Here is a 27,776-nt window from a genome sequence, read left to right as displayed (position 1 = left end):
GAAAGAAAGAAAGAAAGGACAGGAGAAAGAAAGAAAGGACAGGAGAAAGAAAGAAAGGACAGGAGAAAGAAAGAAAGGACAGGAGAAAGAAAGAAAGAAAGGACAGGAGAAAGAAAGAAAGAAAGGACAGGAGAAAGAAAGAAAGAAAGGACAGGAGAAAGAAAGAAAGAAAGGACAGGAGAAAGAAAGAAAGAAAGGACAGGAGAAAGAAAGAAAGAAAGGACAGGAGAAAGAAAGAAAGAAAGGACAGGAGAAAGAAAGAAAGAAAGGACAGGAGAAAGAAAGAAAGAAAGGACAGGAGAAAGAAAGAAAGGACAGGAGAAAGAAAGAAATAAGAGGAGAAAGAAAGAAATAAGAGAAGAAAGAAAGAAATAAGAGAAAAAAGAACAGAAGAGAAAAAAGAACAGAAGAGAAAAAAGAACAGAAGAGAAAAAAGAAGAGAAGAGAAAAAAGAAGAGAAGAGAAAAAAGGAAATGTAAAAATAGTTAAAAGAAGAGGAAATAAGAAAAAATGTAACACAGATAAACCAAGAAAAGAAGACAGCCTGTTAGTGAAAGCAAGTCTAAACCATTTCCATGATTGTCTCCAAGGATACAGAGAACACGTTAAACTTAATACAACCAAACAACCACTGTTGTTATTCATAGCAAATCATGAAACAACCTCCCTCTCACCTCATAGTCAACAGGCACATTCCATACCTGCTTTTCTCGTCAATTAATCGCAGCATTGCTACCTGCATTGTGCGATTGCAATAGGTCTACAATCAGTAAAGCCCACGCCAATCATTATTGCCCTCCAAATTAATAAGAACTAAAAAAGATGCAACACAACGGTTTTGTCAAAGCGATGGTCACTCGTTAATTTAAGGCTTTAGCCATATTCGGTTCAAGTTATCCTTTGAGTGAGAGAATGTGCAAAGTTGTACATGTTTACACACGTGTTAACATGTAGGGACCCTACACATTGTAGACTCCGTCACAAAGGACTCCAAGACAAGGAATAATTGAACTCATTTCTTTTCTTTTTGTTGAAACAGCATTTATTTTTCAGGTACTTTCCCCGAATAAAACATGATCGTGCTCCTGAATATCTATTTTCTCGAACGTGATCGGGAAAATTCAGATACCTTTGATTTTTTCCAAATTTAAGTTTGTTAGGAGTATTTTAAAGGATTTTAAGAGAGTGTAACATTTAAAGATTCAAATATATCAGATTTGCATTTCATTTTATCCATAGTCATTACTAGAGCTATGACAACAGCATATTCCTCTCATTGTTTTGACTCCCGAGTACATATCCGACACAGACACAGTTAATCAACTGAGAACCACATCACTTTATATAAAGGCATATAAGATATCAATGGATACACACTCGAGAGTCAAAACAATGAAAAGAATATGCTGTTACCCTAGCCCTAGTCATTACACACCAACCAAGCAAGATTCACTGAATTTAAATTTTATTTTTAAGGTTCCTTAAGCTTCAGCCTTAAATTTCGGAAACGATATCATTTAATAAATTTTGCTCAAAATTGGAAAAAAGATTTTAGAGTTTAGTATCATTATATCTTGATTATTAATCTTCGTAACAGGGCATAAAAAGAAGTTTCAGGACTTTACATTGCGAGTGAAACAGTTGTTTTTGTGAGCGATTTTTCCAAATGGGGACTAGAAATAATAAAATGCTTATCTTTTGGCGATTGGGTTTCTTTCATGGACAATCTTCAAAAGCTCATTACTGAGTAAAAAATGTCTTTTCAACCTTTAAGTCAAATTATTTAAACAAAAAAAGTTTAAAAGAACAATATACTCTTTTTATTTATTTATTTTTTTTTTTTTAACAAAGGCCGTTTAAAAACCATCTGAAGAAATTTGAATATTTATACCTTCAAGTCTCAACAAAATTCAGAGCATATTTAGGATTACACTTATTTAAAAAAAAAAAAATAATAATACATGTGCATACTCGTCACGGAACGAAAATGTCATATTCCAAAAATAACATGGGTTTGGGTGGTAACTTTTTGCTTTAACTAGTAAACAGAAATATTTAGTTGTCAAAGGTCAACTGAAGGCAAAATTGTCCGTAGAACCCTGTGGTTGGAATAAAAATGACACAGAAGTCAGCTGAAAATCTGGCTCAAAATGATGAAAGAGGATACAGAGCTGATCCTCAGCCTTCACCTCTATTAGTTTTGCCACTAGAATTGTGATTGGCTAACGCTCGTATCTCCTACAGTGGTCAACCATTGCACTTAGCATTCGTTTGGGACGTGGTAAATTCTCTGAATGGAGCCAGCCCAACCGCTCCAGGGTGACTACCAAAACAAATAGAGTGATGCAAAATTGTTTCAAAATTCATCTTACCCATCCTGGAAGGAGTATTCTTCTAGTGTATTTCTGAAAATGCTGGCCAAATAGTAAATTGTGCACAAAGAAAGTACATTTAAGAAGAGATGAAGAAAAAAGAAAGGACGAATGATTATGGGAATCTTCCAAGCCATTTAGCCGCTCTCTTTAAATGCTACTAATCTCTTTTTAAAAGTCACCATTAATCAAGGCCCAAACTAAACACCACTTGAGAATAAAGGTTAATAATAAGTCACCGAGACAACAGCATACTGTCGGGTTAGTGTTTAAAATTGGATAGAATTTAATTATTTAAGGGGATGGCTCAACAAGAACTTGTTTGCATTGGACTTGAAGACAACCATGTTGTAGTCAGTCAGAAAGCAAGCTAGTAGAGCAGAGTTCCACAGGTGGGTAATTCTAGGAAAGAAGCTTTGTTCATGGAATTTGTTTTTAGATTTAGGCACAGATAGAGAATGGGGGAAATTGTTGATAGTGGTTGTAGCTAGATGAGTGCTTTTTTGTGAAAGTTTAGCGAGGGGGGAGGTCATAGATTGAAGCTTAAATGAGCACTTGCCATGAAAAAAGTTTTGAAGACCGATTTGAACTCTATCAAGGCGGGATAGGGTTCTCCAAGCGGTGCCTTCTCAAGATATGGCAAGAGTACTGCATTTTAGGGTGTATTTGGTTCTTTTCCAGGTAGAGGACAGTGTCGAAGCGAGATGCTTTCTGGAGCAGTAAATCTTATTTCTCACGCATCTTGGAGATTTATCAGAGCACAGAGTACATCCGTAAGTAAGGCAGCCAAGCATCACTGACCTACACAGTGGAATCTTTGTGCTTGAAGAGATCCTTTTGATTATTTAGCCTCCTACTAAAATGCTTAGTTCCTTCCTTAATTCCTCCTCCTCCTCCCCCCCCTCCTCGTTTACATAGCACCCTTGTTCTGGGAGGCATATTATGCCATTATCACATTTATCTACGCTTGAAACTTTATCAGAGTTTCCGTGTAAGTAGAACATTCTCTGTTAATGTCACGCAGCAGCAGAGTCTCTAGTTTTAAGGAACAGCAATTTACAAGACTTAAACCTTCAGAGCCAACAATAAAAATCTTGCACATTTTGTCTATGTCCACTTTTAACACATTCTGGAGTCATATTTTTTTCTTTTTTTTTTCACACATAGCAGTCACCACTTATCAAGGCCCAGAGGCCACTCGAGGATAAGGGTAAAAGAGTGTACAGTAGTCAATGGGATAATATCATAATCGTTAGTAGTGTAAATTTGGTAAATTGGATTACTTAATAATCATAAGCCAACTTTTGGGTTTGTATTACTGTACACATAGATTCGAAAAAGTTGTCAAAAAACAAATATATAACAAATAAATGTTATCAAAGGCAAGATAAGTTACTTTTCTACCAAACTGAATATAATTTTCGTGTTTTTATTCAATGTAACATGTTTATTCAGCTTGAAAAACATACAGTGTTTACCGATATATTAGAAAATTCAAGATGGCGCCCGACTCTCTCTTTAACACGGTAAGTTCAGAAAAAGGTGTAATAAATAATAAACTAGACAAAATACTGTTAGAAATTCGCTCAATATATGTTACCGTGACATAAGTTGACATATCTTCGGTGGTTTTTTAATAGTATTTTGTCTAGTTTTTTATTTATAACACCTTTTCCCAAAGTTACCGTGTTAAAGAGAAAGCCGGGCGCCATTTTGAATTTTCCAATATATCGGTAAACACTGCATGTTTTTCGAGCTGAATAACCATGTTACATTGAATAAAAACACAAAAAATATATCCAGTTTGGTAGAAAAGTAACTTATCTTGCCTTTGATACCATTTATTTGTTATATATTTGTTTTGACAACTTTTTCGAATCTATGTGTACGGTAATACAAACCCCAACTTTTTTTTATTTTTATTTTACTTGGGAGTCACTACTTATCAAGGGTCAAAGGCCACTCGAGGATAAAGGTTAATGAACGTAAGGTGGTAGTGTAGTAATCGTTAATGGTGTAAATTGGGTGGAATTTGATTATTTATGAGGATGGATCAACAAGAACTTGTTTACATTGGATTTGAAGCCAACCATGTTGTATCCAACTTCATTCTTATTGATATAGCTATCCCTATTTACGAGGGGTCTTCCAAAAGTAATGCCTCCTATTGTTTTTTCCACCTGAACTGATTAGAGAGGGTTGCAAATTGCATTGTTATGATGACTGAACTTATGCATTCATGATCTGAAAGTTTCGGCTCTCTGTTGCAGATAAACTAATCTTCTTCTCCCCAACTATCTTTCAACCTGAACTTCACAATATTAAACAAACTCTAATAAATAATGGCTTCCCTCACTACATCATAGACAAAGTTAATTTAAAAATAATCCATATTAAAAGGAAAAAAAAAAAAAATCCTCCACTAAAAACTTATATCAAAATTATTCTACTGAAACCAGATATATAATACGAGGGGGCGTTCTAAAAGTAATGTCTCCTATATTTTTATTCCGCCAGAATGAATCAGAAGACATTGCAAATTGCATTCTTATGATGACGGAACTTGTGTGTTCATGATGTGAAAGTTTCATCTCTGTTACAGATATTGACAGTGTAAGACTCAAAGAAAGCAACCCCTGTCATGGACGTGTGTCAGAAGCAGAGACGCATCATCGAATTCCTGGCAAAAATGCATTGAGAGTATGGTGATGACTATGTAGTAAAATAAATTCTGGAACACAAAACATCGCTCATTTTAATTGTACCACTCCCATCTTCATAGCTCCTCAACTTTTTGAGTTAAAAAATAATAGATTTTACTTTTGGAACCACCCTTATATATAAAGTTAGTTTGGTTGTTTTGTTTTATGGTATATCAACTCTTTTCAGATTATTTAATGCTGAATCCAGTAATTTTAGAAAAAAAAAAAAAAAAAGCGTTTATGCTTAAAGTCGTTTATATCTCCATTTACTATTCAAACACAGTAGTGTTTAAATATATGGTTAAGTGGCAGTTTTAGTCATTTAGAACTGCTTTAAAGCTTCACCGCTCACTCATTTTTCAACGGAATTTCAAACAATTATTATAGTTTATAGATCACTTTCTCAGCTATATTATGAAAAAAAATTTTCAATTTTGGTTCAGTAAAAACAAAAGTTATGATGAATTTACTGGTGTTCAAAATCGTAAAATTTGTAAGGAGGTGAGCGACGTCTTTTTATGACTGGTTTCCATAGCAACCACGTTGCTTCAGCGACTAGTGTTGCTGTTAATTCATTGCTCTCGCGAAAAGAGAAGTAACAAGTGAAATAGAGAGAATGAAAGCAGACAAGTAACATACATATGTGTATGCTATGTTTACGGGGGCAAAAAAACAAGATTAAAATTAAACAAAGAACAAGTGAATTTACTGGAAGCCTGGAAAATTATGGATTATAATAGAAAAATGCGAGCATGAAAAGCAATATGGTTAAGCTTAAACATGGAAAAGAAAAGGACAAGATATTCTAGTAAAAAATATAATAAATTTATAACTTAAAATATTGCAGCATTAAAAATTGATTATATAATGTTAAATTGAATTTTTTAAAAAAATCTTAATGCTGCGATATTTTAAGTTATAAATTTATATTTTTTACTAGAATATCTTGTCTTTTTCTTTTCCATGTTTAAGCTTAACCATATTACTTTTCATGCATGCATTTTTCTATTGTAATTCATCGTGTTTGGTTTGAGCGTTTTATTTTGCCGCGCATCAACCCTTTTTAGTTATTTAATGCTGAATCCAATAATTTTAATAGAAAATTTTTATGCATCAAGTTGTTTATATTTTCGAATATTTATAATATTTATTCATTGTGTTTGGTTTGGTTGTTTTGTTTTATAGCACACCAACACCTCTCAGGACATTTAATGCCAAATATGGTAATTTGGGGAAAAAGGTTTTATGCTTCAAGTTCTTTATATTTTAAAATATGCATTCATGTTTAGTCTGGTTGTCATGCTTTATGGCATATCAACCCTTTTTTGGGTTCAATTGCTCCAAGTTCTTTTTGTGTTCAATGCTTTTTTCTGGTGTTTAGTTTGATCATTTTGTAGAGAAAAATTGTTTTAGCTTTGGAGAACACGATTGAGTTTTGCAAAGAGAAAAAAAAAATCAATAACGTCAATGCTTGGTGCATTCAGGTGAGGATTAGTTGGTTGGTTGGTTGTTTTTGTTTTACGGCATATCAACCCTTTTCAGGTTATTTAATGCCGAATCCGGTGATTTAAAAGAAAAATTTTTTAATAGAATATATTTGTTTTTTGCAAGTCAGTTTCTATTTAACCCATAGTTGAGACCCTAACAGGTACTACCACTCCGGGTCAAAGTGGACCTGGGAGCAATGGCAATTAAAGGGTGGCTCCACACTCCCCAGAGCCCGCAAGCTTGAGCCTCACCATCGGATATAGTTTAAGGTCATATCCAGGACCTTCAGGTGAGGAAGCCAAGATCTTCAGGCAGCATGATCTGGTAGCAACATTATATAAAGTTAAGTATGTGTGTATGTTTATATTTGTATAGACAAGATTTACTTATTAACCGATTATTATGAATTGTGGAACATAGCTGTTAGGCTCAAGGGATATCACCATGAACGCTCTGATCCCCATCTGGCACCAATTGAAATGAATGGTTCTCATTTTGGGGAGGCTCCATGTTTTGACAAACTTCTGGGCTTCACTTTTACTCCTAATCTGAAATGGAACACTTACATCAAATCTGTTGCCAAGGTTGCTGGAAAAATAGTGATATCTCACTGCTGATGCAATTCTTTACCTATATAAAAGCCAGGTACGTCCAAGGACGGAGTACTGTTGCCACGTCTGGGCAGGAGCTGCTAAAAAGCACTTATCCTGCCTTGACAGAGTTCAAAATAGATTTTGTAGCCTAGTGGGAGATGCCCTTTTCTCTTTACTGCAACCTCTTTCCCACAGAAGAGATGTTGCTAGCCTGTCTCTGCTTTATCATTATTTTCATGGCAAGCACTCGTCTGAGCTCCAATCTATGGTCCTCCCTCGCCAAACTTATCCAAGAAACACTCGTCTAGCTGAAAACACTATCAATAATTTCCCCCACTCTATCTGTGCCTAAACCTAAACGTAGATTCCATGAACAAAGCTTCTTTCTTAGGAATGCACGCCTGTGGAACTCTCCTCCGTTTTCCAGCTGACTACAATTTTGTTATCTTCAAGTCCAATGTAAACATTTCTTTGATGAACCATCCCCTTCATTCAATTTACCAAATCACCATTACTAATGATTACTACGATATTATCCCATTGACTACTGCACATTCATTAACCCTTATTCTCAAGTTAAAAAAAAAGAAAAAGAAAGAAAGATATATTAGTTTAGTTTTATGCAAAGCAGATAAAAAAGAGAAGAGAGATTAATTTCAGAACCCTCTGATTTTTTATTCAATTTTAGTAAGTATCAGACATCAATTACAAAATATTCTCCCTATTTCAGGTTCTTTGTAGTATTTTAAAGAGCATTTGAACAATTAAAATATTTCAGAATTGCACTGGATTTGATTCATAGTCATTAGACACCAAGTAAACAAGGTTCTCTGAATTTGATTTTTTTAAGACCCCTTACTTCAATTTTAGACATTTTCTAAAATCAAAATCCTATAGATTTTGATCAAAATTAGAATAAGGCTTCTAAACATAAGGTTTAGTATCATTATATCTTCGTTTTAATCTTTCTCAAGCAATAAAAAAGTAGTACCAAACTGGAATTAATTTTACCAGTTCAGGAACTCTTTGAGATATATATACATATATATATATATATATATATATATATATATACTTATTATTCGAGGTTAAAAGTATTAAAAAAAAAAAAAAAGGGGGGAAATAAGTTTATCAGCATAATGAAGACATAGGAAGTTGTTCACCAAGGCACACAAAAGAAAAAGAAAATAAGATTGTTAATCAAGGCATGGCGGCCAAAAGACCAGACATAAAGGTCGATATGTTTGGAGTTAATTTATGGGCAGTTTAAAGAGTGGCAATGGGTTTTGCGACAGTTGAGGATAGTTGCCAGTTTGACAGCTTTCATGGCTCAGAGCAGATTGAGATGAGCTGATATCAACCAATAAGAGGCCTCGACAGACTACTTTAGTCTTTAGAGGATTGTTTCCCTGCGACAGTGTCACGCACAAACACACACACTCAGAGCCCAACTGACCATAGAATGTTTTCTATGGTTTTTGTGCTATGTTTTATACTTGTGAACTTTTGCGCACCCCGCCTTGGCAGTTATCCACGTAAGAAACAACGACAGCCAAAAGACCATGGAAACAGCATTGGGAGGGGGGGGGGCGGCATTTGTTGTTGAGTGGGCGAGTATGTGGCCTCACACTCGATTCAGAGTGGAACTTTCTCTGACGGATTCTACTGATGTAAGTCAGTAAACTGGAAATGAGAAATATGACGTCATGCATGCCATCAGTTTTTCAAGCTTAGCTGTGTCAATGTAAAGCCCGAATATTTCCACTGGAAGTGTTCTTTTTGTCTCAAATCTATTGTGTTCACTTGCCTGAAAGTTTGCAGAGAAATCTCTCAGATTGTCAAACTACTAGCAAGCTCATTTTTTCTCAGGTCTGGATGCAACATACCAATGCATAATCACACTAACACACCAGTTCTTGTCTGATCACCGGAGTTAAACAACATTGAGCCTGGTCAGTACTGACCAGGCACTGTATCAACGAGGACATAGACACCTTCCTGTGAGAACTACAAAGACCTAACATCGTCATCTCCCCTGACTGAGATATACATGCGACTGAGGACCGTTTGTGAATTTAATACTCCCTTGACACTTCCTCCTTTGGAGGAAGAAGATTCAACCCACCTAGGGTGAATGCTGCTGCATGCATACCAACTCCTGAACCAAAAGTTGCATGGATCTGCACATCAGGTCAGATCGCTACCATCAAGTCTTTTATTGTCGAAAAATCAGTCAATTCTAGTGAATAACTCCTAGTCTTCACTCTACAAACACTGAGGCTCAATCCTACAAGAGCCAAGATATTTATAGAGCAACGTTAAAGGTAACTACTTGAACTCCCATGGTTGGCACCTAGACAGATCAAATATCGACCTCAACCTTCACCAACAGAAGCCTACAGCTGTTTTAAGGAGAGCTGTAAATGTAAACTTTTTATTTTTTTTTCATTTTACACTTACTAAGGCCCAATGGCCACTCGAGGATAAAGGCTGATAAATGTAAGGCAATAGTGTAGTAATCATTAATGGTGCAGATTGGGTAGAATTGGGATTATTTAAAGAGACAGCTTAACAAGAAGTTGTTTACATTGGGCTTGAAGGCTACCAGATTGTAATCAGCCAGGAAACAGGCCAGTGGAACAGTGTTCCACAGGCAGGCAGTTCTAAGAAAGAAGCTTTGTTCATGGAATCTGCATTTAGATTTAGGCACAGGTAGAGAGAGGGGGAAATTGTATATAGTGGTTGTAGCTAGTCAAATGTTTTTTTGTGAAAGTTTGGCAAGGTGGGAACCATAGATTGGAACTCAGACAAACACTTGCTATGAAAATAATGATAGAGCAGAGAAGTTTGTAACGTTTCTTCTGTGGTAAAGATGTTGCAAGAAAGAGAAAAGGGCATCACTTACTAGATTTCCAAACCAGTTTTGAACTATCAAAGCAAGATAGGGCTCCTGCCCAGATGTGACAACAATACTCCATTTTAAGACATACTTGGATCGTGATAATGCTATTCACAGGTTTTTGTTATACTTTCTCATGAAGGCCTAAAGAGAATTTCTAACAAATCTCACATCTGTTGATGATACAAACAGGCTCGTTAAAAACAACAACACCACGGTCAGATGGATCTGACCTTCAAAAATTATGGACAGACGTGCACAGCCAATCTGAGAGGACATTTTGGCATCTCCTCTTTGAAGACCTGAGGTATGGAAGATTGAAATGGCCTGAGCATGTGAAAAGAATGGATAACAATCTTTGACAACACAGAATGTGGTCCTTTGATGTCAGAGGCAAATACCGTGACCAGCTAAAGAAGCGATGGCTGAACAACATCAGGGCTAACCTCCACAGCAGCTGGTCAATGATCGTAATGCCTACAGAGCAGCCATCAACACTAATGGTAACACGACAAGGTGTTCAACCCCAGCAGCTGGGAACAGAAAGATATCAAACCATACAATAGTAGTAGTACTCATTGTCAAACTTCAGCCCATCCCATACTTGTGTTTGTTTTACTTGCACAGAATGTGCCCTGATGAACTTGCAACCCCTCAACATAAATACCTCCAACCCACCTGACTAAAAACAAAGTTACACCCTTTCTCTATAGAGGTCCATGAATGCCAGAGATTTTCTACTCTAATAGCTTCTGTCCACAAACTGCTTGCTGTTGGAATTCCCTTCCTGCTTCCCATGACTACACCAACATGCAAAATTTTAAATGCGATGTGAACAAACATCTTACTAATTAGTGCTTCTTGATATGACAATCCCAATTAATACGCTAAGATTTTAATTTTGGGAAATACTTATTTATTATGGTGAAAGGTAACCAATAACCAAATTTTACAGAAGTATTTTCTAAAACTAGAATTTCATTTTACATTTACAGAGGAGTGTTATGTCAAGAAGCACCAAAATACCGTGTACACATTACTAAAACTCTGGATCTTGTTTGAACTCCATGCGCAATGGCATTCACTTAAACAGATGGAATACATCAGGAAGATTCTTTATGTTTTTTGTTTGCTTTTTTTTTTTTTACATTTTTTTTATTACATTTTCACCCCAAACAAGGCACATTGCCACTTTGATGTAGGGGGCTACAATCAGGGACATAAGCTACAGGGGTACTGTGGGGAGTTGGGCAGCAAGATGTCGGTTCACGTTACACTTGTCAGTACAGTTGGGGAAGCAGGAACCCGGAAAGGAATTCCAAAGTCTAGTGGTTCTGGGGAAGAAACTACTGGAGTAGAAGGCTTTCTTACATCTAGGGATCTCTACTGTGAAGGGGTGGGATTTTGCTGCTTGTCGGGTTTGTCGGGGGTATTTACATCGAGTGGGTACAAGTGCTATTAATTAAAATAGAGACAAATGCAAATCAATTAAAATAGAGAACATAGAGGATCTGTGGCCTTTAATGCATACAGTGACGATATTTCTCTTTCTTTCATTTCACTTCAGTTGAAGTTCTCAAAACTAAATGGCTCTCCTCTTCCTGGAGCTAACACCTGATCTCTATATGAGATATGCAAATATTCGAGTATTCCATTAAAGTTCCCCTTTACCTCTCAAATACTGAGATTTGAAACGAACATTCATTTTCCTCTCCTTAATTAATCATTAAAATATGTTATAGTTTATCTTTCTTGTGGTCTCTTGGTATTACTGGATTCAAGGACAAGAATTCATCTAGTCTGGTGGAGTGTCATTCATGCTACAATGATAAAATTGTCGCCCTAAAAAAAAAAAAAAAAAACAGGATTCCATTTCCACTTGAGGAAAACCAGTTTTCTTTTTCTTGTTGCAGATTATCTACTAGTTGGTCAGTTGTGTACAAATCCCTAGAGCGATAGGAAGCTTCTATCATGTCTGAAAGTGACACAATGTTCAACAAGTGAGATCGGAGAAGCACTGCTGTACAACTCATGCTCTCTATCGATCCAAGTTATGACAACAGAACCATTGCTGGCACCCTGAAAATGCAAATCCGGATCCTTCAACGGTTGAGAGCACAGGTCAACACTTTGGAGGACCCACGGTTATGATCTTTGATGTGATTTCAAGTGAGGGCCACATCATGCCATCTCACATTTTCAAATTCGGTTTGAAAGTCAACACCAAAATGTACCTGGATGTGCTGAAGAGTGTGGTGATCCCCTGGTGCAATCAGGTGACCACTGGCAGACGCTGATGGGGCAGCAGGACTCAGTGTCAGCCCACAAGTCCAAAGAGACCCAGGCTTGGCTTCAAAAGGAGTGCTACGACTTTGTACTCTTCTCTCACTGGCCCTCTCCTCCTAATCGACCTGAATGTGCTGAACTACTTTGTCTAGTCATACGTCAAGAATATCACCAACATGACCTCCTACAACACCAAAACCAACCCGATATCTGCCAAGCTCCCTCCGGCACTTGTGAAAAAGGTATGCTCCCAGTTCTGGACTTGTATCGAGGCAATGATTGAGGCTGATAGCGGCTACATTGAATATACGTCAGCTCTACTACATAATCAAGTTACCTGAATTAATTTTATTTTTCAATAAAAGTTTTAAAATCAAGCTGTAGTGTCGTTTTCTTTAGGGCGACATTTTTATCGTTCCATCCTGTATTACATGAGGTAACATAACTTGGATAAAAAAAACAAAAAAAAACTGTTGGTTAGCTATACTAAAATCTTATTGGGGGCGCAATACTATGTGATTTTAACTTTACTTGCAGGAAAAAGTATCCTTATGCCAGGTTGTTCTGACAAACCCAACCTCTGTATAGAGAGAGACCTTAAATACTTGAGCATAGACTATGAAAACTTGAATGCCTACTAGACACTATGCTCAGCATAGTGTCTAGTAGGCATTCAAGTTTTCTCCATTGTGTGTGTGTGTTAAAATCAGAAAAACATCGGCATTGTCGCTTTCAAATATAAACAAAAGAAATCAACAGCGGTCGCCAATCGCGGACTCTCTTCAGCATCTGTTTATAAAACAGGATTTGAAACTGACGGTACCGATGCTTTTCTGATATTCTCTAACACATAATAAATAAATATTACGCTCTTACTTTTAAAATTTTCTTAATAATCTAACATTCGCCCACTAACCTTACACACGCATATACTAGACGAGCCATCTGAATTCAAACGGTGCTACTAAAACTCTGACGATCTTAGCTTGCTTGTCATCGTGCACATGGAATGATTTAGAAGATGAGAGGAAGAACGAATAGTTTAACGTAAATAAAAGGCTAATGGTAAAAGTGGCGAGGGAATGGAATGAAAAGAAGGGGGTAGAAATGAAGAAGAAAGAGGTATTTTATTATAACATCGCAATGCATTTTGACTTTGTGAAATCCTTTATCAACTGATGTCAAGAAATTATACATTTAACAATATATATAAGAAAGGAGTCACAAGTGCTCAAGTATATTTTGAAAATAAATACGGCAAATAATTCAGCAAACTTTCAAGAAAAAGTCGCGTAAACAGGGAAGCATTTTATAAACAAAACAAACGGAGAAAGAGACGAGCACATGGCCAGTGTCGTGGCGATTTTTGAAAACCGGTGGGAAATATGTGATGGCTATCTCACCTTGGAGACTACGTCTGGGGCGGCAACAACAGCCATCTGCGACGATAGGGTTGAAGTTTTATCAAGGGGTCGCAAATGGGCATTTGTTTCGTCAACATTGTCTTCGGGATCGGTAGAAAGGTCCGAGTTGCTGTCGTACTGTTGTAACGCTAAAATAGACGACATGTTGCAGGAACGGAGCAAAACGAAATGCTCAATTCTGATTAGTCGAAATTCGAGGGCGCAGTGAATTGTAAAATTGAGTGGGAAGACATTTTATAATTTATAATTGTTAATGCGATTTATTTTATTTTCGCAGAGGATTTTTTTTCGTGAACAAAAAAAAATATTGTTGCTTCTACCGGGACGTCGGCTGTAATTTATCGGGAGGCGATGCAAGACTAAAATGTGACTAGAGTAATTGGATAATATGTCGCCATTTTGTGTCTAGTCCTTCGTATCGAAAATGGAATTAGGGTTGTCGAAAAAAAGCATGTAAAAAGTTGTGAACCAAAGGAGTTTGATGTCGTGTCTTTTACTACAATCAAAGGTGAGTTCTTTAGGCGATTGAGATTATCTTATCAAGAAAAGAGATATTGCTAGCCTTTAAATACAGTCGTATACATGCAAAAGGGGGCGCAGCTCTTACAGTTACATTGGCAGAGCTGCAGTTGGGGAAGGAGAGGAAAATTCTTCTTTTTTTTTTTTCCATGTTACTCGTTCTCTAAAAGAAGTTAATAAATCTACTTTCTATAGCATATAATTGCTTTATTCTGCTTTATTAAACCCCCCTTTCCCTTAATCTTCATTATTCGGTCCGTTTTCGTCCTTCTTTAAGTATAAAATATCATTAAATTTTAATTTCTCTACGCGATTTTCTCGGATGGTCAGTGGTTTTTCTTTTCTTTTTTCCCCCCTTATCAACTTCCGGTAAAAAATTGTGAACTGTTGACATAAATGAACTATTTCGTAATATTAAAGTTGATAATTTTCTATGAATTAATAGAATTTGAATAATTAAACCTTTCCTCTCGTTTTAAGTAATATTAGTTATTAATAATGTTATATATAATCTGGATTGTTCAGCCGATTTGGTTAGGCTGTAAGGAAAGAATGTGTGTTGTCTCCGAGGGGGGGACCCGTTTGGTTTGTTTTTTAAAACAGTATAAAATGAAATTTGTCGTTTTTAAACGTCAAACGATCTGTTTAAGGGTTCTGATCTGTTACAACAAACTAAAAAGATTATCAGTTAATTATTTTAAGTCGTCTTTTTGGTTTTGTATTCTGATTACTACTTAGCGCGTGTCGTGTTAAGGTTTAGGGAATATTAACCCCCGAATTTGTGACCATATCGTTTTTTCTTATAATTTTAAATTATAATAAAAAAAAATAAAGGACAAGTTTAATTAGTTTTTATTTTTATTAGGAATTTAGTTTAATTATTAATTTATACTACATTTTGTGGCTTTTTTTTTTTTTACATCCGAAAAAATACAATATGCATTTCAGCTTATTTTTACCAGTTAAATTTTAGTGTCAGATAATAACGTAGTATTAATTTCGAAACGAAAAAGTGAGGTATTTATACAGAATGCACACGATGCTACTTTTTTTTTTTTTTTTTTAAACTAAATTTAATTTTTACGTTATCCTTTGTTTATTAAAATGTTAGGTGAAAGTAGATAACTTACAAAACGCTCATCCCTTGTATTAAGAATGGATTTCAAAAATAACGTTATTTCGGCACGGTCCGTATTCTGTATAAGTACTAGAGATTAAAAATAAAGCTTATCTTTATATGTCCTCATATTCAGACATTTTCCAATATCTCTATTTTTACCGCCTCCCCACGAGAACAGAGTTAAACGCAAGATTGAGTTTTTAATATGGGCATATCCAGCTCCCCCTCAAAAGGAGGCGGTGTCTGGATTGAGACAAAAAATTAAAATTGCCCCAGTCCAGAAGGATTATCTCCTCCAACTTCTCACAGAGGAGAGAAATACACACTTCTATCCTGGCCAAAAAGGCCACGAAATACGAAATTATTTCACTTGTCAATTTCAGAATCTGTTTCTTTTCTTCTATTATTATTATTATTTCATCGTTAATAAAATATATTTAGCAGAGAAGCCAATAAATGGAAGGAAAAGGATAACAAAAAAAAAAAAATCAAATTCTCTCATTAATTTGTTTATATTTACATGAAAAAATGTGTGGATATTACGACACCTTAAAAAGGTATTTTTAAAACACGTTTCTGGTTAATAAAAGTCGAACTATTCTACAACAATTATTGGAATCTTATTTCTCATAAATGTTAAGTCAAAGGTAAGTTTTGGGGGGTACTTGTGCAATTGTGCATCTATGTTACCGTGCTGCTGAACTAATAACGTTACTATTTAGAAAGCTAAGGGGGCTGTTTTGTAACTGTTCTGTACTTTCACTTCACAATTTAATAAACAAAAATATCGTAAAAATTGAATTTATCTTGAAAATACTATTTTTAAAAAAAATGGTGAGGTAACAAAGATGCATAAGCACCATTTTTTTTTTCTAGGTTAATGATTTAAATATTTTATCGGTGCTTCTACAGAATTTGAACCGAACCAAATCGACCCCTCCTTTTTTTTGTCTGAACTAATTCTAAAACTTATTGTAAAAAAAAGTTCTGTAGAAGTACAATGTACATATTTATTCAGGCTTAATTTTCGCCACCTTACATATATTTATGACGAAGCATGATCTCTGCTCTTGTTGGAATTAATCTGCCAACTTAAAGCAGCAAAAAATCTTACAAGAAATACATGAATATGCAGACCAAATTCGGTGCTTGTACAGATAGTCGACAGATCGATTTGAAAAAAAAATGCCGTTTTAAGCAAAAACAATATTACGTACTACTCCTGTCCTGTCATGTCGAAAATAGTAGTATATCTAAAAATTATGAAAATTCATCGAGTAGAAAGTTATAGCTAAAAGTAATTTTTACGAAAAAGTGAGTAAAATTGCATTTTTCTTAGATGTTATAAAGTAAACGATGAAGAGTTCACGCGGGGGACATAACTCGGACGCATATATTCGATTACATTGTAATGGCGACCAACATTTCAACTTATAGCGATACTTTTTCTTTTTCTTTTTTTTCACTAAAACAACAGCAGTTGTTCTATTCTATGGATTTTCGTAATTTTGGGATATATTACTATTTTCGACATAATGTTATTGCTTAAAAAGACATATTTAAAAAATCCATCTATCGACTCTAGCTTAACAAGCACTTCAAATTCTAAATATTTCATCAGATAAACCCAATAATTTTATTAAATTCAATGACTTAAATTCATTTTACCATTTATTTTCAATTAGCAGTTGTTTTTTTTTATAAAGAACATCGTTTTTAAGCGAGTAATGTGAAATTGTTAGCATTACAAGACGAATCTCGCATGTTGGATTGTAGAGTTATTTGCCCTTCTTTTTTTTTTAAAGATGGCGACGTGAAGCAGTCACTTTTTGCTTACTTATTAAAAATTGATTTTCTTGGTAAAAAATGTATCTACTTAATCAATTTACGTGACTTTTAATGACATGTTCATTCCGTGACGGGCATGTTACATCATGTGTTTTTGTTTTGTTTTTTATTAGGTGGAACTGAACTCTGGACTTGCACCGAAAAAATATATATATATATACTTTTTTTTTTTTTTTTTTAAATTTAATTTTGGAAATATTTCTTGTCAGTAGATTTCAAGTTGGAAGTATTAACAAGGGTAAATGATGAGATGTGTTTAGGCGATAAAAATGGTTTTCTTATATATACCAAATAAGGAATCATTTCTAGATAAAAATTTGTTTCGTATTACGCATATAATCTGAAAACGAACACGTTTAAAATGTGTAAATGCAAGAATTATCGATATTTTAACAAACTGAAATCTTAATAGAACCGGAAGTATTGTATATGCTTTATGGCACCATGTTTTTATTTGTATCGTTCAAGACGGAACGCGTATTACAACGCATTTTCCCTTTTGTTACGTAACACTAACTTGATTTTAATTCCAAATATATACATATACATACATACACATACGAACATGTAATGTTAGAAAGCCAGTAAAACACAAGCTTTTTTTTTTTTTTTTTTTAAATAAACAGTTGTTTATAATTAACCTTTCTGTGATCTAACACCTTATTCAGTAGTAGAATTCGTTTTTGTGTGTGTATATCGCATATACACTAATTTTATTCAAATTTTTTAAGAAACTGTTTAAACCGTCGATCTCAACATTTGCCTTAAAGTGTTTCATATTTAGAAATATCATGAATTATTTAACACCCAATGTCACTCTTCATTCTTCTCTAATAAAGAAGTAAAACCTAAGAATATCGAACTCTCTTTATGATCTAGATTCTTTTACTTTAGTCACTTTGTTTGTAGATCTTCCAATTTTGATATTATCATCACAATTCTCATGTCTAACTACTATTACAGAAAAAAAGGAAATATAAATGCTGATTTATATATACATACATATATATATACATGAAGTAGTTTATATATATAAACTACTTCATTTATTTTACATAAAATTAATATACGAAAGTATAAATTTATACGTAAACTTTAAGTAGTTACTTCAAAAGTGCTTAATACGTAGGTAGAGCTAGTTAGTAAGTTATAAAATATATATGGTGATTAAGCTACACTGAATATTCCGCGTTTCATCAAGACCGTCTTAACGAAGGCCACGGTTTCATCCACTCTAGGACTCTTGAGGCTGAAGAGTCCTAGAGTAGATGAAACGCGGAATATTCAGTGTAGCTTAATCGCCATGTATATTTTATAACTTATATATATATATATATATATATATATATATATATATATATATTATAGTACCAGCTGTACTTAACCAGCGTTGTCCGGGCATCTTTATTTATTAAAAATTCGCAAGTTAAATTTGTTTCTCTTTAATTTATCAATATGAACCAAATGGTTATAAAACTACTACGTGCATATGCACTTATGTTCTCGTTTACTTTGCCTCCCCACGAGGGCAGAGTTAGACACTAGGGTCGTTTTTTTAATATGGAGAAAAGGAACAAAAATAAAAATTGTCTCAGTCGTGAAGGATTTCTCCTCCACTAAACGAGAACAAAAAACTGAAGTGTAGCATCATAAGATACTACACTTTGATCTTGCCCCGAAGGCTGAAATAATAACGTTAGTATTTTGAAAGCTATTCTTAACATGGAGTGGGGAGGGTGTATTGTAACTATTCTGTATTTTCACCTAACAATTTAATGAATAATAATAATAATAAAGATATCGTGAAACTTGCATTTAACTTTAAAATACTATTTTTTTAAAATAGCACGGTAACATAAGTGCATAAGCACCAACTAGTTTTGTTATGGTAATATAGTTTTAAGTGTCTATAAAATTATTAGGTTTAAAGGGCTTTTTATTCAACAGTTTAAATGCTTTCAAATTTCCTTCAAATTTTAAAGTGTCACAAAATTCTATTTTTTAATTTTTGTTTTCCTATTAACCAGATTAAAATGGCAGATGAATAAATCAAATTGTATTTTGATAGATTTAATTTCAGAATTTATTTTTTGATAAGACTTTTAAAATATATTCGGCTAATAATTAATAAAATGATACTTATGCAATTTACCAACCGTGCTATTTTTAGTTTTTTTTTAGGTAGAATTTTTCAAGTTAAATTCAATTTTTTTACGGTATCTTCTGTTTATTTGTTCGGTGAAGTTAAGAATGGCTTTCTAAGCACGGTTCGTAAACTGCAGAAGTACCAATAAAAGTCATGTAGAGGCGAGAAACATGAAGTGGTCAGCGGGATTTTATTATATAGACATTTGTATATATATATATTTTTTAAACTAATTATAGAAGATTTAATTTACAATAGTAGCGCTTTCTTCGCTTCGATCTTTAAATGTGTGTGTGTGTGTGTGTTTTTTTTTATGTTTTTATAGAACTCCTTTAAAAAAAAAAAAAAAATTTATATAGTGGGGTTTATTTGTAATTATCTAAGATTCTCAGATAAATGATTCCAGACTGAGCAACTATTTGAAATCTATTACAACACTAACTCCGCTTGGTTGTAATAGACATTAGTATTTTAAAATGTAGAAGGCAATGGGGAGGATAGTAGCAGTAGTTGACATCTCTGTTACCATTCTTATTTTAAAAAAAACATACACACAATCTCATTTTTAGATGGATACATGCATCGTTTTCTTTTTCTTTTCTTTTTTTTTTTGTATCCGCATGACATTTTATGAAATAATGATTGGATTGACAAGCTCATAATTTGGGAATATACAAAATTAAACGAAAATAATAACTTAACAGAATGGTGATTAAACTATTAATTTATTTCATATACTATACAATAATACTGTTAGCCATCCATGCACATAGCTGTAATATATTACTGCAGTTTCATGGTATCACTAATCATCAGAAGTGCTTACGACTTGCACAAACCGACTATGTTTACTCGTAATATATTATGTAAAATGTTTTTGTTTCAGTATTTATCTGAAGTGCCCAATGCATGTGTAGAGTTTAGTAGTTGTATATAAAAATGCTTAATGGCGTTTGTTTCATTTCATCGAAAGAATTTTTCAGTTGGCCCGACGGATTCCTTTAATGGAATAAAACAAACGTTTGTGTGGTTTAGCTGCCATCTTTCTATATCCATTCGTCCATAAATAAATAAACTAGTGACACGATGTTAAGTATATTCCTCGATTCAGTGATAGATTGGCTCCGAGGTGATCGCACAGATCGGTCTCGACTGTAAACTAAACAGCCATCATACATACACCCGTGTGTATATATATATATATATATATATATATATATATATATATATATATATATATGACAATAGTCTATATTCCATTTGTATATGCTCTGTAGCTACATCGAGTTTCATAAATTAAAGGATTAATATAAATAAGGTGAAATATAATTGAATAAACATTTTCCCATAAATACACACACACACACACATATATATTTTGTTCTAGCTGGGGATGGGGCATTCTACCAGATGCCAGACATTCGTCCGCTATTTCACACTAACTGAGAGATTGTTTACAGATTCTAACCGTCCATTCAAGTGCAATTATTTGTATTTCTCTGGCACTTAGCTCACCGGGTATATTTGCCAGGTAGTTTTTTGAAATTCTTCATGAGTACGGTTGCTACTACAATTACTAGAATGATGGCTATCTTCCTAAGATTCCAGTTTCTTTTTATGTCATACATAAGACCTTGGTATTTCGTTATCTTTTCCTTTTCTTCTCTCTCTATCTCTCATATATATATATATATATAATCTCCAACTGTTTTTATTCACATTTCTTTTGTAACAAAGGTAATTTAGCGAAAATCTGTTTTGAAGATCACGTGACTGTGTTATAAAAAATGATTTTGTTTAAAATATTGTTTTGCGAATTTTGTATTTAATCCTAAAATATTGTGAATGGGTCCCTCCTCCTCCTGATCACTGGCTCATTTTTTTTTTTTTTTTTTTTTTTTTAATAACTACAAAAATATATTTTGTATGTAGCGATATGATAGATCTAAAATTGCAAAGTACTTCAATCGCATTTTCATCTCTTCACCCAGCCCCTTTCCCATTTTTAAGTAATTTTTCCCCACTTATTTTAATTTCTGTAAATCACTGATATCGACATTGGATAGTGAAGAAATTCTAAATAATTGATTGTATTAAAATTAAAAAAAAAAAAATAGTTATGACATTATGGCGCCGGATTGGGCAACTCATCGGTCAGAGTATAACTGTTGCAATTATACAAATCTGGATAGAAATATTCAGTGCACGTAAACTTAGGAGAAAAGGATTCGTTATGACTTCAAACTAATGTTGAACTTAGACCAACTTGCTATTTTCTATTTCTTCTTTTGTTAGGAATTAGTTTTGGTCTTCAGAAGAAAGCAGGAATTTTTGTTTATCAAACATCTTAAAATGTCTCATTTTTAAATTAGTATATATACAAACTTGAAAATTCTCATTTTAAAATTTGTCTGTGTGTACGTGACAAAAGTCTATATTCCAAATTTCATGATGTTGACCATCTTACAATTTATTCCTTTAAGTAGGTTGACATGCACAATTCTTGACAGCACCTGTTTCGTAGCACAAAATCATTCATTTAATTGTTATATCAATATCAGTGAATCTATAATAATTAAATTAATGATTTTGCGCTACGAAACAGGTGCTGTCAAAAATTGTGCATGTCAACATACTTAAAGGAATAAATTGTAAGATGGTCAACATCTTGAAATTTGGAATATACTTTTTTTTATTTGTTATATGCTCTGTAATTACATTGAGCTTGATAAATAAAAGGTGAAAAAAAAACAAAAAGATTTCTGCATATATATATATATATAATCAACACTAATGGTCACATGTTCAGTTTCTGTTGCAATTCCTTTTAAAGAAGCAGCTTTCTCGGGCTATTTTTTTCTACAATGAAACCAGGTTTAAATAGAAATAAAGCAGAAACCTGTATGCACATGTGTAGCCAATGTTTGTATAAATAAGCATGCTCTAATAACGCTCTGCTTCTCATTGAGCACTTTTTTTTTATAAACACCGGAGTTTCAGTAGTCGATTTCCATTTTTACAATTTATCATGTTTTGTCTTAAAAACCAAAAAACTTTCTAACATGAATTTTAAATTATTGTGAGCATAATGATATTCGGGCAACTGGAACTAATAATTGTGCAGTTCTCACCTGTAATCTAAGAGACTATGAGTCTGATTCAGGTGTTCTTGTGTATGTATGTGTTCGTTATTATAGAAACAAACATTTCTTCTATGAATAACTAGCTGTAATATACTCAGCGTTACCTGGGAGGTTTTCATTTGTGTTTTTTTATAAATGTATTTTTTACTTATTTATTTTAAATAGTATTTAAAAAAAGTTATTACTCAATCGTTTGATTCATAAACTGATTGAACCAACTCATTAAATTAGTTGTCTTAATTTGTTCTATACTAATGGATGTAAAAACCTTTCAAAACGTTCAATCATTTAATATGGGGATTTTTCTACGAATTTTATTACCAAAACTACTTTCTATACGACAGTTTAAATGCTTCCGAATGTTGAAGAATCACAAAGTAATTGATTTTTTTTTTTTTTTTAACTAAAAAAAATAAAATGTCAGATTTCTTAACGAAGAAATGGAAATGCATTCTGATGGATTAAATTTCGATATCTTTTTATACGAATTTTGAAAGTAAATTTCATCGTATGCTTTTGCTTTCAAAAACTAATCGATGAAATAAAATGTAAATCATGTAGAGTCGAGAAACACACACACACACACACACACACACACACACACACACACACAGGGGGGAGGACGCACAATTTTACTAATATAGACGCAAGTTTATTGTCACTGGAAGGAGTTTACGATATATATATTCTCCTGAATTAGCTTAAAACTTAGTCTAATTTAATTTTACTTAAATTTTGTGATTCTAATATTAAAAATATTAATCAGTATAATCTTCAAGGATGTTCTAAAACCTAAATGAATTTGAAAGATTTGTGTCACGAAGCGAGTTGCCTTATGTATATATATGTATATATATATATATATATATATATATATATATATATATACACACACACACACACTTGTTCTCATGTGTGACAAAAAGGCCACTCCTGTCTCTATATATGTCCTATTTTTGATAAGTAATTACCACTACTGCCATTTGGTGTTCGCTAAAATCTAGAGCAACGATTCTGAAAATGTCTTTTTGGTCATCTCTTGTTTTAAGAATCACAGAATATATGATCTGCCAGAAATAAAATCATGAGACAAATTCTCATGCTTGTATTTCTTCGCCTCTAGGTAACTTGCACATTTTTTTTTATATTAATCAAATGTTTATTGAAATTAAATTTTACTTAACTCCATTCTTAAACTAATAAAAAAAAAAAATAAAAAAAAATTGCCAGAATGCATTTCGGTTTCTTTGTAAACACATCGATCATTTGAATAATTGCAGGGGAGAGGTAATGAATTAATTCGTGACCTGTTGAAATTTGTGAGAAATTTAGAAGTATTTAAACTGACAAATAGAATGTAATTTTTGGCTTTGGAATGCTTAGTAAATCCTCCTGTATTAACAGATAGAAAGTTTTCGGTGCTATTTACATTCATTAATTTTAAAGATTTAAAACCATGTTACCTTGACAAATTTAGTAATCAGAGTTTCCCGGCCCATGTACTTTATTGGGAAATTTTAAAAAGAATTGTTTGTTTTTTGTTTTTTAAATTTAAAATTATGCCATACTAAATAACGTTAGGATCAATTCAGTAGGGGGCACGCCTTTTTAATTAGCTAATATAGCCATTCTTCGTGGCAATAGACGCTCTCGCAGTCAGTTGATCTAAAAATTTGGAACGGAGACTGGTTAAGATGAAGCGAAAAGAAGTAAAGTCTTTTCATGAGTTATATAAAAAATATTTTAAACAATTACAATGCAGAATGAAATCACCGTCTTTTGAATAAAAATAGTATATAAATGATAATATATAGGGTGTCGGGATGTGTTGAAAGAAAATCAATAAAGTGCTCGATCATAATTTGTGAGTACTAAAATACAGATGTATGTTACATATTTCAGACGTACCATGGTTTCATTGACATGGATTGATCTTTTACCAGTTAAAAGGCCATTAAAAATCCATTCAAAGTCTCAGTGATTCACAAAATGGAAACAAATCGAAAAATGGAGTTAAAAATTATTCAATTTGTTTTCATTCCGTGAGTCTATAATTTGAATGGATTTTAATGGCCTTTTAAATAGTCAAAGGTCAATCCATGTCAGTGAAACTATGGTCTGTCTGTGAAATATGTAACACTAGCAGTTCAGCCCGGCTTTGCTCGGGCCCTATGTACTGTTCATAACTTTATGTGCATATATTCAAGTTTGACTCATGTCCAGGTAACCTACATCTAAAATTCCAAGTGTTGGGACCCAAAATTGGCGGAGGAGTTTAGTAGAGCCTGCAATGGTCAAATCTGTTAACTTTGATCTCTTGGCAGCCAAATTTTCGCCCAAAAACTGATTAAAAAACTTGCTGCATTGAATGTTTGAATACCCTTTATGTAAAATTTCAAATGTTTTTAGACCCAAAATTGGTTGAGTAATTTGCTAGATACCGCAAAGGTCAAATCTTCTGAACTTTGACCCTTTAGCAGCCAAATGTTCACCCAAAAACCGGTTACAAAGCTTGCCCTATGTCTGAATAAACTTTATGTAAAATTTCAGATGTTTAGACCAAAAATTGGCTAAGTAATTTGGTAGAGACCACATAGGTCAATTTTTTTTTAAATTTTGACCCCTCAACATTTATTGTTTTGGGCTCAAATCAAATTAAAAAGTTTGACCCATGTCAAAGTAATCTGCATCTAAAATTCCAAGTGTTTAGTCCAAAAATTGGTGGAGGAGTTTGGTAGAGTTTTCAAAGATCAAGTCGTTGAACTTTGACCCCTTGACAGCCAAATTCCTGGCCAAAAACCGATTAAAAGTTTTTTCTCAAATCTCAATACCCCTTATGTCAAATCTCGAGTCGAAAATTGACAGAGTAGTTTGGTAGGGAAATGTACACACAGAGACAATTTTACTTTTATAAATGAATATAGTTTTTAAATAATCTGCAAGATTATGATATGACGAATACCAAGAGTGGAAAAACATTTTGATTTTTAACATACAAAAAAACAAAACAATCATGGCTCCATGATTAATGCAAAATCTTGGAACAAAAACCATTTGTAATGAAATAGTTTTGCAGTGAATTATAAAAGATATTTATTTAAAAACAAAGTATTTATTACATAGAAAAATGCGAGCATGAAAAGTAATGTGGTTAAGATTAAGCTTAGAAAAGTAAAAGGACTAGTTAAAACTGGAAAAAAAAGACAAGATATTCTATTAAAAAAATATAATAAATTTATAACTTAAAATATTGCAGCATTAAGAATTTTTTTTAATATTTTAAGTTATAAATTTATATTTTTTAGTAGAATATCTGTTTTTTTTTGTTTTGTTTTGTTTTTTTTCAGTTTTAACAACTAGTCCTTTTACTTTTCTAATTTTAATCTTAACCATATTACTTTTCATGCTCGCATTTTTCTATGTAATTCATGATTTTTCTAGGCTTTGCTTTGAAATAATATTTTCTTTTTTGTGTTCAATATTAGACACATTGTCAACAATCCATAAAAAAATTATTACCAACTTCTTAAATCGACTAAATAAAAAAAAAAAATCAAAGACGTAATTAAGTAAATAAACAGAAAGAAGAGGAAAAAAGAGAGAAACAGAATTAACGGGTGATGTTGTAAGTGAAATATTATTAGCACGGCAAAGAGCATCACTTTTGTTAACTCTCTTTATATAACCCAAATAAGATGGCATGCGAGCAACATTCCCGCTATGATTTAAAAAGTTGCTATGGTAACCAACAGCTAATCGGAAGAAACCATCTCTCCCATTCCTTACTAATTCTGAGGTCTTTTGAACACCAGTAACTTTATTATAACTTTTGTTTTATTGAAGAAAATTGAAAATTTTATTTCAAAATATAGCTGAGAAGGTGACCTATGAACTGTAAAAATTGTTTTAAATTTGGTTACAAAATGCTTTAAAGCAGTTCTAAATGAGTAAAACTAACACTTAAGCATATATTCAAAGACTGGTGTGTTTGAATGATAAAAATATTTGTTTTACAATTTTTTACTTTCATTCTTTCTTTTTAATATCAGATAATTTGTAAAGATTTCTTCAATGCATTCTAGCAGCAGTATCCCATTATTTAATACTATTTTAGAGAATTATTTAAATGGCTTTTTGGGATAATGAAGTGTAATGTGCTTTTAACGCAACCTATTTCCGATTCAAGTAGGACACTATCTTGTAACAACTTTGATTATGCTAGCATATTTACTCATTTGAATAGTGTTTTTTTTCCAGGTTTCATGCAAAATACTAAATTTATTTTAACTTGAAAATTGTGTGAAACAAAAAAAAAAAAAATGCTTATCTTATTCTGTTTAGGACGGCGATCTCATCATTAACTAAAATATTTATAAAAAAATATTTGTTACATAATTCTTTTTTCACAACATACCAAAATCAATTTTATTTCTTTTCACTAGCATGGGTCCCCGGGTGTTTGGGGGGGTGTGTTGAGCAAAAAAAAAAAAAAAAATAGGAAGGTAGGCTCAAACTCATACTGCGAAGGAGGAAAAGAACGGGGGGGAAAAACGTGACGTCTTTGCTGTTACGACCACCACCAAACCGGAAGTGACGTAGGTTTAAATTAAGGCTAAACAATCAAAAAGAGGGGATGACTTTCGAAAATATCAGTGAAAAAAAACGACCCCTCCCTGTAGAAAAGTGCCCAATTGAGGGTGAAGAAATTAATGTTTTTAGCCTATAATCTTTGTAGAAGATATACATTTTTGAACTACTGCATATTCGTCTTTCCAATAAAATTATAATAATTTGCTTCAACTAATAAATTAAGAACAAACGATACTGTAATAAATTTAACTTGCAAAACTTTTAATCATTTTTTTTTTTTTTTTTTTTTTAATTTAACAAAAATGAAAGTAAAGATTCCCGGGCAACGTCTGATAGATACAGCTTTTATGAATATAAAACTGGAATTTAGTTTGTCACATAGACTGTAAATAACGGCTGTAAGGCAATTGTTTTCCAATGAAACGGTATATCTTTTCATCATACATATAGTTAAGTTGATCAGATTCTTATTTTGAGAGAAATATTTGAATCTTAGAAATTGATATTTGGTTCTAACTAGCCATTTCTTATTTTATTCTTGAATCATGTTCTTTACACTAAAAATGTATAATTTACCGAAGTGACTACATTAATGATGCCAAAACAAAGCTCTTTTTCTTTAACAATTATAAGGTACCGTATCGTA

General features: G+C 33.0%; 2 protein-coding genes across 6 annotated transcripts in view; one reads left to right on the top strand and one right to left on the bottom strand.

Annotated features, from left to right (window-relative positions):
- Nucleotides 1–13,908, bottom strand: part of LOC145263130 (pre-mRNA-processing factor 17-like) — a 268,376-nt gene extending 254,468 nt beyond the window's left edge. The window contains exon 1 of the mRNA XM_080120076.1: nucleotides 13,744–13,908. Within this exon, the coding sequence (XP_079976202.1) occupies nucleotides 13,744–13,908 (165 nt within the window). The remainder of the gene's footprint in view (nucleotides 1–13,743) is intronic.
- LOC145263129 (uncharacterized) overlaps nucleotides 1–27,776 on the top strand; it is a 340,479-nt gene that overhangs the window by 1,839 nt on the left and 310,864 nt on the right. For 2 of the 5 annotated variants that reach the window (XM_080120075.1, XM_080120074.1), the window contains exon 1: nucleotides 13,939–14,272. The exons of 1 other annotated variant lie outside the window; for it this stretch is intronic. The gene's annotated coding sequence lies outside the window, so the exon portion shown is untranslated. Of the gene's footprint in view, nucleotides 1–13,938; nucleotides 14,273–27,776 lie in introns of those variants that run through there. 2 more of the 5 variants (XM_080120073.1, XM_080120071.1) reach the window with 1 other exon arrangement.

The sequence above is a fragment of the Euprymna scolopes genome, chromosome 38 (assembly GCF_053919585.1).
Source record: "Euprymna scolopes isolate OS-2025 chromosome 38, ASM5391958v1, whole genome shotgun sequence".
Classification (NCBI taxonomy): Eukaryota; Metazoa; Mollusca; class Cephalopoda; order Sepiida; family Sepiolidae; genus Euprymna; species Euprymna scolopes.
The sequence above is the reverse complement of the archived record's forward strand: the minus strand, read 5'-3'. Positions and strand labels throughout refer to the sequence as shown.